Source organism: Vipera berus, assembly GCF_964194415.1.
Source record: "Vipera berus genome assembly, chromosome: 1".
In the NCBI taxonomy this organism is placed as follows: Eukaryota; Metazoa; Chordata; class Lepidosauria; order Squamata; family Viperidae; genus Vipera; species Vipera berus.
The window spans coordinates 357,012,767-357,025,946 of record NC_138202.1 but is presented as its reverse complement, the minus strand read 5'-3'; the positions used below and the strand labels follow the sequence as shown (position 1 = coordinate 357,025,946).

At 44.3% G+C, this 13,180-nt stretch overlaps 1 protein-coding gene across 2 annotated transcripts in view; it reads right to left on the bottom strand.

Annotated features, from left to right (window-relative positions):
• LOC308679496 (amyloid protein-binding protein 2) overlaps positions 1 to 13,180 on the bottom strand; it is an 86,864-nt gene that overhangs the window by 59,436 nt on the left and 14,248 nt on the right. For both annotated transcript variants that reach the window (XR_014028785.1, XM_081346696.1), the window contains exons 2-3: positions 6,658 to 6,746; positions 1,137 to 1,288 (exon numbers count right to left, since the gene is read on the bottom strand). Coding sequence is in view for 1 of the 2 variants with exons in the window: in XM_081346696.1 (XP_081202822.1) it covers positions 1,137 to 1,288; positions 6,658 to 6,746 (241 nt within the window). In the remaining variant the exon portion in view is untranslated. The remainder of the gene's footprint in view (positions 1 to 1,136; positions 1,289 to 6,657; positions 6,747 to 13,180) is intronic.

Genomic DNA, 13,180 nt, shown 5'->3' with positions numbered 1-13,180 from the left:
ATGTGGTCAACATTCAGACACCAGGCAACTGGTTTATATTTATGACAGTTGCAGGGGCCTGGGGCCACGTGATCCCCTTTTGTGACCTTCTGGCAAGCAAAGTCAATGGGGAAGCCAGATTCATTTAACAACCGTGTTACTAACTTTTAACAATTGCTGTGAATCACATAACAACTGTGGCAAAAACAGATTGTAAAATGGGGCAAGCTCACTTAACAACTGTCTTGCTTTGCGATAGAAATTTGGGGCCCAATTGTAGTCGGAAGTCAAGGATTTCCTATACACTACGTTGGGTATTTTGTTTCAACAGGGGAAAGCGAAGGCCTTGCAACCTTGCTTCTATAGAAAATAGCTGCTCCTTGAATGATATATGTTTAGTGGTGCAGCTGAACCAGGTATGACTTGAGTAGGAATTTGAACCAGAATCTGCCTGACCTTTGCCTAACTTTCTGTCTTCTACCCACAATGTCTACTTAATGAGACAAACTCTACTTAATGAGACAAACTGGAGGCTAAAACATATAGGGAACGGTTGCTGGAATTGGGTTATGTGTAGTTTAACAAAGAGAAGGGTGAGGGGTGACATGATAGCAGTGTTCCAATATCTCAGGGGCTGCCACAAAGAAGAGGGAGTCAAGCTACTATCCTCCAAAGCGCCCGAAGGCAGGACAAGAAGCAACGGATGGAAACTGACCAAAGAGAGAAGCAACCTAGAACTAAGGAGAAATTTCCTGACAGTGAGAACAATTACCCAGTGGAACAACCTGCCTCCAGAAGTTGTGAATGCTCCAACACTGGAGGTTTTTAAGAAGAAACTGGACAGCCATTTGTCTGAAATGATATAGGGTCTCCTGATTGAGCAGGGGCCTGGACTAGATGACCTCCAAGGTCCCTTGCAACTACTACTACTACTACTACTACTACTACTACTTATTATTATTATTATTATTATTATTATTATTATTATTATTATTATTATTATTATTATTATTATTAATTATGCTAAACTCTCCAATGTCCAGTTTGCTAGGGATGGTTTGTTTTTTAAAAAAGACAAAAATGCTACATTTTCACATGGCCCTTGAAGGTACCTGTAAAGAAGTGATGTGGCTAATATTTTATCTGCAGAGAGTTACCTAAGACAAACCCAATCTGGATCGCTTTTTCTTTCACGGTAGCATCTGATTCTGCGATGTAGGAACACCTCCTGCTGAACGAGTAGGCCAAGACAGAAGCAACTTTTACTCCATGATCCATCAAGGCCTGAAAGCAGTGATGAAGGAGATGCCTAGAAGACAAAAGAAGCACCAGTGGAGATAAGAACATTGTCCTGCCTTCTAGCAATGCTGGAAAATTTCAGTCTTTACTGTGTCTCTTAAAAATACAGGCAGACTGGTTGTTTAGCCACCTTTCAAAGTTAGGATGGATCCCCACAAAGTTACTTACGACTCAGCTCCAAAGTTCCGACAGCCAACCCCCTCGTCAAAAGTCACACAACCGAATTGCAGGTGCCCAACAGGTGGCCTGCATTTATGGCTGTCTGCAGCATCCTACAGCCACATGGTCTTCCCAGTTGCAATGTATGGCAGTGAAACCTGGACCATAAGAAAGGCCGAGCGCCAAAGAACTGAGGCCTTTGAACTATGGTGCTGGAGAAGACTCCTGCGAGTCCCTTGGACTGCAAGGCGATCAAACCGGTCAGTCCTAGAGGAGATCAACCCTGACTGCTCTTTAGAAGGCCAGATCCTGAAGCGGAAACTCAAATACTTTGGCCACCTAATGAGAAGAAGGAAGGACTCACTGGAGAAGAGCCTAATGCTGGGAAAGATAGAAGAAGGGGACGACAGAGAATGAGGTGGCTGGATGGAGTCACTGAAGCAGTAGGCGTGAGCTTAAATGGACTCCAGAAGATGGTAGAGGACAGGAAGGCCTGGAGGAACGTTGTCCAAGGGGTCGCGATGGGTCGGACACGACTTCGCAACTAACAACAACAACAACAACAGTCACATGACCACAATTTACATTTTTACTGAAAACTGGCATTTACTTTTTTGACCAAAGTGCACCATAGCCAGCAATGGATTTAATACAGGTAGTCCTTGACGTACAACCACAATTGAGCCCAAAATTTCTGTTGTTAAGTGAGATATCTGTTAAGTAAGATTTGCCCCATTTTACGACCTTTCCTGCCACAGTTGTTAAGGGAATCACTGCCGTTGTTAGTAGCATGGTTATTAAGTGAATCTGGTTTCCCCACTGACTTCGCTTGTCAGAAGGCTGCAAAAGCTGATCACACGATCCTGGGACACAGCAATGGTCATAAATATGAACCAGTTGCCAAGCATCTGAATGTTGATCACATTAAAGGTCATAATTATGAAAAATGGACAAAAGTCACATTTTTCAGTGCCGTTGTAACTTTGAAGGTCACTAAACAAACTGTTGCAGGTCGAGGACTACCTGTAATCGTTGTAAAAAAAGGTCGTAAAATTGGATCTGGTCATGTGGTGACCTGTTGCTATTCAACCATCACCATGTATGACCCTAATGGGCAAGCTCCATTATGGTCATACGTCAAGGACTACCTGTACTCTGCTTGCCATATGACAGTTCAAGCCAGCTACAGTCACTGGCAAATTTTGGGAGGTCAAAAGAGCCTTGGTGGAGCAGTGGGCTAATGCCTCCTTAAGTAACACCAGCTGCCTGCAATTAGTGCAGATTCGAGTCCCACCAGGCTCAAGGTTGACTCAGCCTTCCATCCTTCCGAGGTAGGTAAAATGAGGACCCAGATTGTTGGGGGCAATTAAGCTGACTTTGTAATAATGCCGCTTGGGGGTGTGTGAAAGCCCTAATAAGCAGGCATATACATAGAATGAAGGCTACTGCTAAGCACATTTGATTTGTGCTTAGATTGTAAGCCGCCCTGAGTCTTCGGAGAAGGGCGGGATATAAATGGGATTAAAATTAAAAAATTAAAATTAAATTAAATGGAACTTTTTTAAAAAAATAGCAGTCAGGAAAGCGATTATCAAGAAAAACATGCTTGGGATGACGCTGCATCTTCCTATTTAGTCAACAGATAACTAAGATCAGCAGTAGGGCCTCATGGAAGTCCCTGGATTGAACCGTCCAACTATTGGTTTAATTCCTTTAAATAGATTCCCACCCACTCCTCACACTGGTATTAGTTTTTCCTCTCGGCAGCTGCAGAGGAAGTCAGAACAGCAGGTGAAATTTTAACACATCTACCCAACTCGTTCCAACAGCTTCCCGCATTTTACATTACAGAAGAAATTTGCTCCGCGTCCTCAGCAAAGGGGGAAACACACATACAAAATGAAAACCTGGAACTCCAATCCAAATCCGCCATCGCTCAGCATCACAGCCAGAGATGGTATGCCCACCCAGTGGAAAATGTTCACCCAAGAAGCTTGATTGGATTTTAAGAGAATTTTACACATACGGTCTCTAGTTATTGTTGTAGATGTTTATATGATACTTTTGCTGAAGCCCTCTAGAGTAGCCTCAGAGAGATGGGAGGCATAGAAAGCAAGCAAACACATGCATGCAGCCTCCCCAGCGCGAGTAGTCCCTATGGTTGCATTCTGGAGTTTTGAGGAGGAAAAACTACGTCTCAGGCGCAAAAAACAAGGAGTCAGGATAAGACTTCAAAAGCACCACCCATTTGATTCCATGCAATCGATACAGAAGAATCTGATCTATTATGGTCGATGGGAACTGGCGCCAAGGGGACCTGGAATTAGATCTCTTTTGAAGGTGTAGAACAGGGATGCCAGTTGCTGTCCCCTTCTCTTGCTCAGGCTTGCCTCACAGAAGCCTCTCCTAGCCCCATAGTGGCGAACCTATGGCACGCATGCCATAGGTGGCACGCAGAGCCCTCTCTGTGGGCACACGCACCGTCGCCCCAGTCCTGGGCCTTCAGCTGGGTTTTTTTAAAACCTTTTCGCTTTAAGGCCTCCACCGCCGTGTGCAAAAAAAAAAAAGTTCAATCAATCCAATTTCAGCTTCTCACAGGAAAAAAAAAAGATCTCCCAAGCTTGGAATTGATTGATTGAACTTGGGTATGTGTAGTTTAACGAAGAGAAGAGTGAGGGTTGACATGATAGCAGTGTTCCAATATCTCAGGGGCTGCCCCAAAGAAGAGGGAGTCAAGCTGTTCTCCAAAGCGCCTGAAGGCAGGAGAAGAAGCAACGGATGGAAACTGATCAAGGAGAGAAGCAACCTAGAACTAAGGAGAAACTTCCTGACAGTTAGAACAATTAACCAGTGGAACAACCTGCCTCCAGAAGCGGTAAATGCTCCAACACTGGAAGTTTTTAAGAAGAGACTGGACAGCCATTTGTCTGAAATGGTGTAGGGTTTCCTGCCTTAGCAGGGGGTTATTATTATTATTATTATTATTATTATTATTATTATTATTATTATTATTATTATTATTAACTTTTTAGCCCCACCCAGTCTGCTGTTACCACCGCAGCCATGCCCACCCAATGGGCCAGGCCTACCCAACTGGCCACACCCACCCAATGGGCCACGCCCACCTGGCACCCAACAATACACAAGTGGGTTTTGGGTTGCAGTTTGGGCACTCGGTCTCTAAAAGGTTTGCCATCACTGTCCTAGCCTATTCCCTTCTCTCCTTCAGGCTTGCCCCATCGACATCTCTCCTTCCTTTCGCCTTGTCTCTCCCCTTCACTCCTCCTCCTTCCCACCAAAACGCCTCCTATTATATCCTCCTTTCCTCCCTCATGCATGTTTGCTCACTGCCTAGCTGGGTCTTCACGCGGCGCTCGGCGCCGATTCTGGGGTTCCTGCCCAGCTGCGCAGCTCCAGCTGACTCGTCCCCCGAAGACTGCGTGCAGCTGCCACCCCAGGCCGCCGGAAGCCAAGATCAGCTGAAGCAGCGCGCACCAATCCTGCAGCCTCAGCAGAGCCCCAGCAACACCGCAGCTCCCGCTGACTCTCCCCCAGGCCTTTTCGGCGCCACCAATTCAGCTCACACACACATCCCTACATACTCAATCACCTCCTCCTCCTCCGAGTCTGCTTGCAGGCCAGATCTAAACAGGTCACAGGCCGGATCTGGCCCGCGGGCCTTGAGTTTGACATGTCTGGTGTAGGGACTCCAGACTCGTGATGCATTTTGAGCCAACCCTTGGTTTGTTCAGGCTGTTCCTCTCCTGCTCTAAGGCAGGGCTTTTCAACCAGTGGTACGAGTATCACCTGTGGTACATGGGCACCTGGCAGGTGGTACACGACCATCCTAGAAAAGTAGCAGGGGAGGGGAATGAGCTGAACCGGTGGCAGCACCGTACAAGCCTGAGCAAGAGACGGCTGGAGCTGCAGGGCTGTTGGGGCTCAGCGGAAGCGCCAGGATCAGCGCCAGGATCCAGCTGGGGCTCAGCACTGATCCTGGCACTTCTGCTGAGCCCAGAAGAAGCGCCGATCAGCTGGAATGTTGCAGCATCTCCAGGGTCTTGTGATTTACATTCAGATGCTTGGCAACCGATTCATGTTTATGACGGTCACAGTGTCCCAGGGTCATGTGAAGTGACCAAAACCTGCTGCAACCACCCAGCAGAGGGGGGGAAATAAAAACCAAACACCCCCCCACCCCACCCCTGCTGCCAATCCTCAACAGAAATGCTAACAATGAAAACCTCGGACAGGAGGAAGAGCGCCGCTGGGCGGGCAGGCAGGCGTCTTGCTCGGCTGTGGCTTGGGGGGCACTTTTTCCAGTGCCATTGTAACTTCGAACAGTCACTAAGCAACCTGTTGTAAGTCAAGGACTACCTGTACTTCATCACTTTTTTCCTTTTTGGTCATCAAGTTTTTGACCCCTTGCTAGGCGACGGGTGGTACTCGGATGTTGCCATATCCTAAAAGTGGTACAGTGGGTGAAAAGGTTGAAAAGCCCTGCTCTAAGGGAACACCACCCAAGAAGAGTTCGCTAGTGGTTTCCAATAACACAGGTAGCCCTTGACTTGTGGTCACAAACTGGGACCAGAATTTCTACTCCTACAAGAGGCGGCTGTAAAAAGGGAGCCGTGTCTTATTTGCTGCCATGGTTGTTAAGCGAAGCACTGCAGTTGCTAAGTGAATCGTGCAGTTATTAAAGTGAATCTGGCTCCTCCCCTTTGCTTTGCTTGTCAGAAGCTGGCTGGGAAGGTCGCAAATGGCATCACGTGACCCCGGGGAGGCTGCAGCCACTGTTAAGTGCATCTCGGTTGCCAAGCACCCAAATTTTGATTGTCTGCCTGGTGGCGGCTGCAATCATTCTACCTTATAGGGACCGGTCATAATTCACTTTTTACAAAGGCGCTGTAACTTCAAATGGTTGCTCAATGAATGGTCGTAAGTCAAGGACTACCTGTAAAAGGCCTATTTTAAATTAAGAGGAAACTACTGTGTAACTGCAGCGGACAAGCTAGCCTGCATAAAGGTTTGACAGCCCCCTCACACTGCCCCCAATCAAGGACAGAATCTTAGTTTATTCGTGCTTAAATTAGCAGGACTTTTAAAAAAAATGCTTATCGGCATTTGAACTGGGCTGAGGAAGTTTTTGCTGGCAAAACCTGTTTGATACATAACACAAGGGGGGGGGGGGGAAGGGGAAGCAATATTTGCAAAATGTACCTTTTATCTAAAGCTCGAAGCACCTTTGCAAAAACTTCTAGTTCGCAGAATTCGCTACCCAGCTGGCATAGTCGGCCTTGTTGGTAAAGCTGCATAAAAGAAAAAAAAAGAAAAAGAAAAGAAATGATTTGTATTAATATAACCACAGGTGCTAATTTCATACACGGGTTTGGCACAGTGATTGCTCAGTTACAAGACTCCTCTGGAAGAGCCAGATCCTGAGCGGCTTTTCAAGCCAAAGACCTCTCCAGACTTCCTGTATTTGGCAAATATGAATTGGGGTGTGCCACCCATTCCTTCCAATATGATGGTATCTTGCCACTTAAAAGATATCTTTCTATTTGCTGGACAGTAGGCAATGTGTTCTGGATGTGGCATTTCAAACTAAACACACAGTTTAACTTCTACAATGCATTAAACCATTTTTTTTAAGGAAACCACAATGACTGGTTTCATCCCAAATTTTAAATCAACGTAGCAAGAAGAAATAAATTTATGGAAGAGTTATATACATGGCCCTTACTTCTGAAAAATAGAGTTTGCCTATACAAGTAAGTCTCAACTTACAACGATTTGTTTCGTGACTGAAGTTACAAGGCCATTGAAGAATGTGACTTGCGACCTTTTTTTTCAAACGGTCCCTGTGGTCATGGGATCAAAAACCGGATGCTTGGCAAATGGCATGTGTTTATAATGGATGCCAGAGGTGTCAAACTGCCAGCCCACGGGCCGGGCGCATCATCTGGAAGCCGCGCCCACCCCATTGCCGGCAATGGCAAAAGTGTCTCGATGCGTTGCGTGACATCACGTGACGTCACGAGTTTGACATGTCTGATGTATGCACTGTCCAGGGCCATGAGATCACCTTTCCCAACCTTCTGACAAGCAAAGCAATGCGGAAGGCAGATTCACGGAACAGCTGTGTTACTAACTTAACAACTGCAGTGATTCATTTAACAACTGTGGCAAGAAAGGTTGTTAAAAGTTGTAAAATGGGACAACACTCACTTTTAACACGCTGTCTTGCTTAGCAAAGGAAATTTTGGGTCTCGGTTGTGGTCATAAGTCAAGAACTACCTGTATATAAGGGCAGTTTATTTCAGAATCCCTGATGCTACAAGCAAGCAAAATGATGTTATTTTTATTTATTTATTTATGTCTTAGTCAACTTTATTTTCCATGAATTTCCCCTCCCCCTCCCTTTTGAAATCTTCTAAGTGTCATCTTCTCCAATCTAGATATCCTCCAGATATAGAGTTTTCATTTCACATGATTTTCACATTTTCACGGGACTTGGGAGACCGTACACCTGGGGGATAGTAAATTTAAGGAAGGCAATCCAAAAGAGATAGCTGATGGGACCAAGAAGAAAGAGGAGACAGGAAGACAATTCTTAAAATAGCTGATTAAGGGTAATACTTTCATCCCAGGATGTGTTTTTTTTTCTCATCCGGAAAGGAGAGACCTTTTTTTTTCATTAAAAAATATCTTTTGGATTGTGCTTGAGTTTCTTTTTTGAAACACTCACAAGGACTTAGCAGCTTTGTTTCCCCTGCTGTAGCAAATAATACATTGCTTACCTAGCAAATCTGCACAACGGTATAATACAGGGGGAAAAAATATGTTTACAGTGCTGCATGCTTTCCCTAAGTCAACAAACAATGTGTGCCTAGTTTGAGGGAGCTAGATCTAATGTTCTATTAAAAAAACATTTCCTTGTTGTTGTTGTTGTTTTTTAAAGAATGACTTTTACACTGAGAAAAAAAATAGCAAATAAATTCAGTAGCACTGAAGGGTTGCCACAAAGAAACGTGTGTGTGTGTGTGTGTGTGTGTGTGTGTGTGTGTGTGTGTGTGTGTGTGTGTGTTGCCTATTCCCCAAAGCACCTTGAAGACAGGACAAGAAGCAATAGATGGAAACTAATCAAACAGAGAACCAACCTAGAACTAAAGAGGAATTTCCTGACAAGTCAGAACAATTAACCAGTGAAAATGCTTCCGTTCAGAAGTTGTGGGCGCTCCAACATTGGAGGCTTCTAAGAAGAGACTGGACAACCACTTGTCTGGAATGGTGTACGGTCTTCTGCTTGAGCAGGGGTTTGGACTAGATTACAGCGATGGCGAACCTTTTAGAGACCGAGTGCCCAAACTGCAACCCAAAACCCACTTATGTATCGTCGGGTACCGGGTAGGCGTGGCCCATTGGGTGGGCGTGGCTGCAGTGGTAACGGCAGACTGGGTGGGACTAAAAAGTTCAAAAAATCAATTCCAACTTTGCAAGATCTTTTTTTCCCCCGTGAGAAGTTGAAATTGATTGATTGAACCTTTTTTTTTTTTGCACACGGCGGCGGAGGCCTAAACCGAAAAGGTTTTATAAAACCCAGCTGAAGGCCCAGGACTAGGGCAACGGTGTACGTGCCCATAGAGAGGGCTCAGCGTGCCACCTGTGGCACACGTGCCATAGGTTCGCCACCACGGGACCAGAAGACCTTCAAGATCACTTCCAATTTTGTTATTCTGTTAGTAAACTGTCCTCCGTAGCTGAGTTAGCAGCATACTGAACTAAATGAAAATACGGCTATTTCGCTTACAGCCAAAATAGGTACATTTTCAGCTTTAAACTTTTCATCCACCTTTTTGCCCTCAGATCGCAAAATATCCTAAAAATGGCACCGGAGGTTAGGGAGAGCAAACAGAAATATCAGGTTTGCCATCCTGGTGGCATCACTGCTGCCTACAAGTATGAAATACAGTAAATGAAAAAAGGTTGTCTGCCCAATTCATAGCTCAGTGTCCTACGTTGACCGTGCTATGCTAACTTGTTCAACAAACCGCAGATCAATGTAGGCCCAAAACCAGGTCAATAAATATGCCATTATTATTAATCACTTTAATACCATTCGAATATGTATAATGCACGTTACAAATATTACACACCTCTGGCAATCTGATGGTTTTCCGTGTATCTTAATGGCTTTTTAAAATAGCCGGAAAAATAATTATTTTGCAATTATATAACGGAAGTATTTATCAAGTAACCTCATTTGTTATTAAAATCCTTTCCAAAACAGGCCCCTTTTTGTTTTAGATGGCACACTTAACTGGCCAGGTACTAAATTTTATATGTAGGGCAATTCCCACCAAGATTGCTGAACTCAAAAAAAAAAAAAAAAAGATTATGAACTTGATTACGCTTGAAATAAATAATAAGATCATGAATTAGGCAAAACATAAAGAACTATTTATAGCGGCAATTTTTATATCAAATCCCACTGAACCAACACAGCCTTCACATTCTGAATCTCTTAAAAAGAGACCTACGGCGTAAACTCATACTATGACATATTGGCAATACTCATAAAATCATAGGTTTGAAACGGACTTTGGAGATCTTCTAGTTCAGGGGCCAACAACATGAAACAGTGAAAAAGCCACTTGGAACTGGTTCCCTCACAAAAGGAAAAACTGGGAGCTGCAAAAAATGTGTGTGAATGCGCGTACACGCGCACATGCACAGAACAGGGTTTGACTGAAGAGTGGAACCAAGGCGAGATATGCACCTACCCGGCGTATTTGAATTGATTGGTTGAACTTTTTTAGTCCCACTTTTTTTGGGGGGGACTGCACATGGCAGAGGACTGGGAGCCGCAGGAGACGGCTGAAAGAGCCGCATGCAGCTCCGGAGCCGCGGGTTGCAGACCTGTGTTCTAGTTCAACCCCCTGTTCAAAGCAGGAGTCCTCATACCATCTTGGACAAATGTTCTGGGTTTGTTTTTTTTCTTGAAAAGGTCCAGTGATAAGAGCATGCCTCTGGGAAGCAAGCTATTCCACTGCTTAGTAGTTCTCACTGTCAGGAAATTCCTCCTTATTTCCATGATCCATGCTATCAAAGATTATTATCCCTGAGCCACAAAACCACCTCAAAACATGGTATTTTGCAGGGAGTGTCTTTCTCAATATGACATTTGAGAGGCCCATTCTTGAGTTGCCCCAAACATACTTTTTCTTATGGATTTAAGGAGCTATTGGGATTATGCAAAGAAAAATAGCAATAGCAGTAGCACTGAAAACTGATATAGGTAATCCTTGACTTACAACAGTTGATTTAATGACTGTCCAAAGTTAGGCGTTAAAAAAAAAAAGACTAATGATCGTTTTTCACGCTTAACGACCGTTGCAACATCCCCATAGTCGCGTGATCAAAATTCAGGCATGTGGCAAATGGCTGATTGTTATGACGGTTGCAGTGTTCCCAGGGTCACGTGATCACCTTTTACGACCTTCTGGCAAGCAAGAATGGGGAAGCCAATATTCACCTGGCAACCAGGCTGCTAACTTAAGAACTGTAGTGATTCACTTAACAACTGCGGCCAGAAAAATGGTAAAATGGGGCAAAGTTCACTTAACAAAATGTTTCGCTTAGCAAGAGAAATTCTGGGCTCAACGTTTAGGTCCCAGACTACCTATACACCACCCCTTAGTGCCTTGAGTTTACAGCAATCTCCGGGCAGTTTAGAATGTCAGCATTTTGCCCCCAACAATCGGAGTCCTCATTTTACCGGCCTCAGAATGATGGAAGGCTGAGTCAACCTTGCCGCCGTGTGCAAAAAAAAAAAGTTTCAATCAATCAATCAATTTCAACTTCTCGCAGGGAAAAAAAAAGATCTCGGAAAGTCGGAATTGATTGATTGGACTTTTTAGTCCCACCCAATGGGCCACGCCCATCCAATGGGCCACGCCCACCCGGCACCCAACGATACATAACTGGGTTTTGGGTTGCAGTTTGGGAACTCGGTCTCTAAAAGGTTTGCCATTACTGCTTTAGGTCCTTTCCAAAGGTGTCATCTTATGGAATCTGGGCGGGATACTTTGTCTGTTACAGTGCCTGCTTGGTGGAAGGGCTTTGCCACTAAAGTCTGGATAGGCCCAACGCTTGTTGGCCTTTCAGAAGGCCTTAAAAACCGGGTGCTTCTCTCAGAGTTTAGGGCCAAGATGTAAATTTGTTCTACTGTTTTCACCCATGTTTCTGTTTTTATGCTTTGCTAGCTGTCCAGAGTTTTGACTAAGATGGGCAACCACATGAGTTCACACCTAGGCTATTTATTTCTTTAAAATATGATAGCCAACATTGCATAATTTATCCGAGAAATCTACGAGGGGTCAGGGCAAATGTTTAAATTTGACAAGATTTTCTTTTTTTGGCAAGGTTTTTTGTTTTTTTTAAAACCCACAACCCAACAATCTGATTGCTATATTTTCTATTAACCAAACTTTTCAAATTACACAGAAGTCCAGTTTGATGACTACCAATTAATGCACTACTTCTTGGAAATCAGGCTACAAGGAATGGGTGGAACTGTCTATTACTTACAGCAGGGGTAGGCAACCTCGGCTCTTTTATGACTCATGGACTCATAAAAGAGCCGGGGTTGCCTACCCCTGACTTACAGTAAGTACCTCTGGTGAGAGTGTTTCAACCTGAAACACCAGGATTCAAGAGCACTCATGGACAACACACATACTATCTTGCTTAAATTCCATTTCAGTGTATCCTCCTCACTCCTGCAGTTAGTCAGTGCCTACTGGCAGGCATCTAGGGAGGTTAATGACATGACATGAGAATGATGACACAAATTGTTTTAAGTGACACCAACATCTTAATAATACACAGCACCAAACCTTCTGGTGACCTCACTCAGTAATTTCATATAGTCACTGCAAAGCACTGGTGACAAGAGAAAGTCCGGAGGTATTTCCGTTGAAGATAATGCACTGACCCACTTCTCAATCTCTTCTCACACACTTCAGAGTATCATCACCAGTCCAAAGAGATCAAAAAGGGAAAGAAAAAAAAATAAACCCAGAAGACTGTTATTGTATCTGTTATCTGTTATATGTTAGCGAAAGTCACTTGTAGGCTAATCCAGGGGTCTTCAAACTTGACCCTTTGATGACTTGTGGACTTCAACTCCCAGAATTCCTCAGCCAGCATAGGGGAACTACGGCCCCTTCATGACTTGTGGACTCCCAACTCCCAGAATTCCTCAGCCAGCATAGGGGAACTACGGCCCCTTCATGACTTGTGGACTTCAACTCCCAGAATTCCTCAGCCAGCATGCCTGGCTGAGGAATTCTGGGAGTTGAAGTCCACAAGTCATAAAAGGGCCAAGTTTGAAGACCCCTGGGCTAATCGAAGTTACCTCAACACTAGAGTTTACTTTAAATCTATTTTGAAATGAAATTTGTCTATTTTCTTCAAGAATAGTTGCAGTTAATTAGCCACCACCCTGCCTGTAACAGTTCCTTTTCCAATTGACTCAAAGGCTCATCACATGAGAGTTATCAGAGATAAGTTTGGTTGGTAAACCTACCCTGGCATTACTTTGAAAGGCTGGAAAAATTGAACTTTCCTGCAAGGAATTGAGAATTGTTACTGCTATTGAAATGGTGGTGGGCACATATCTTTGCTAATTTCATTGTGTTTCCTGCAATTTGTTTTTTCCTCCCTGCCATACATTCTGAAA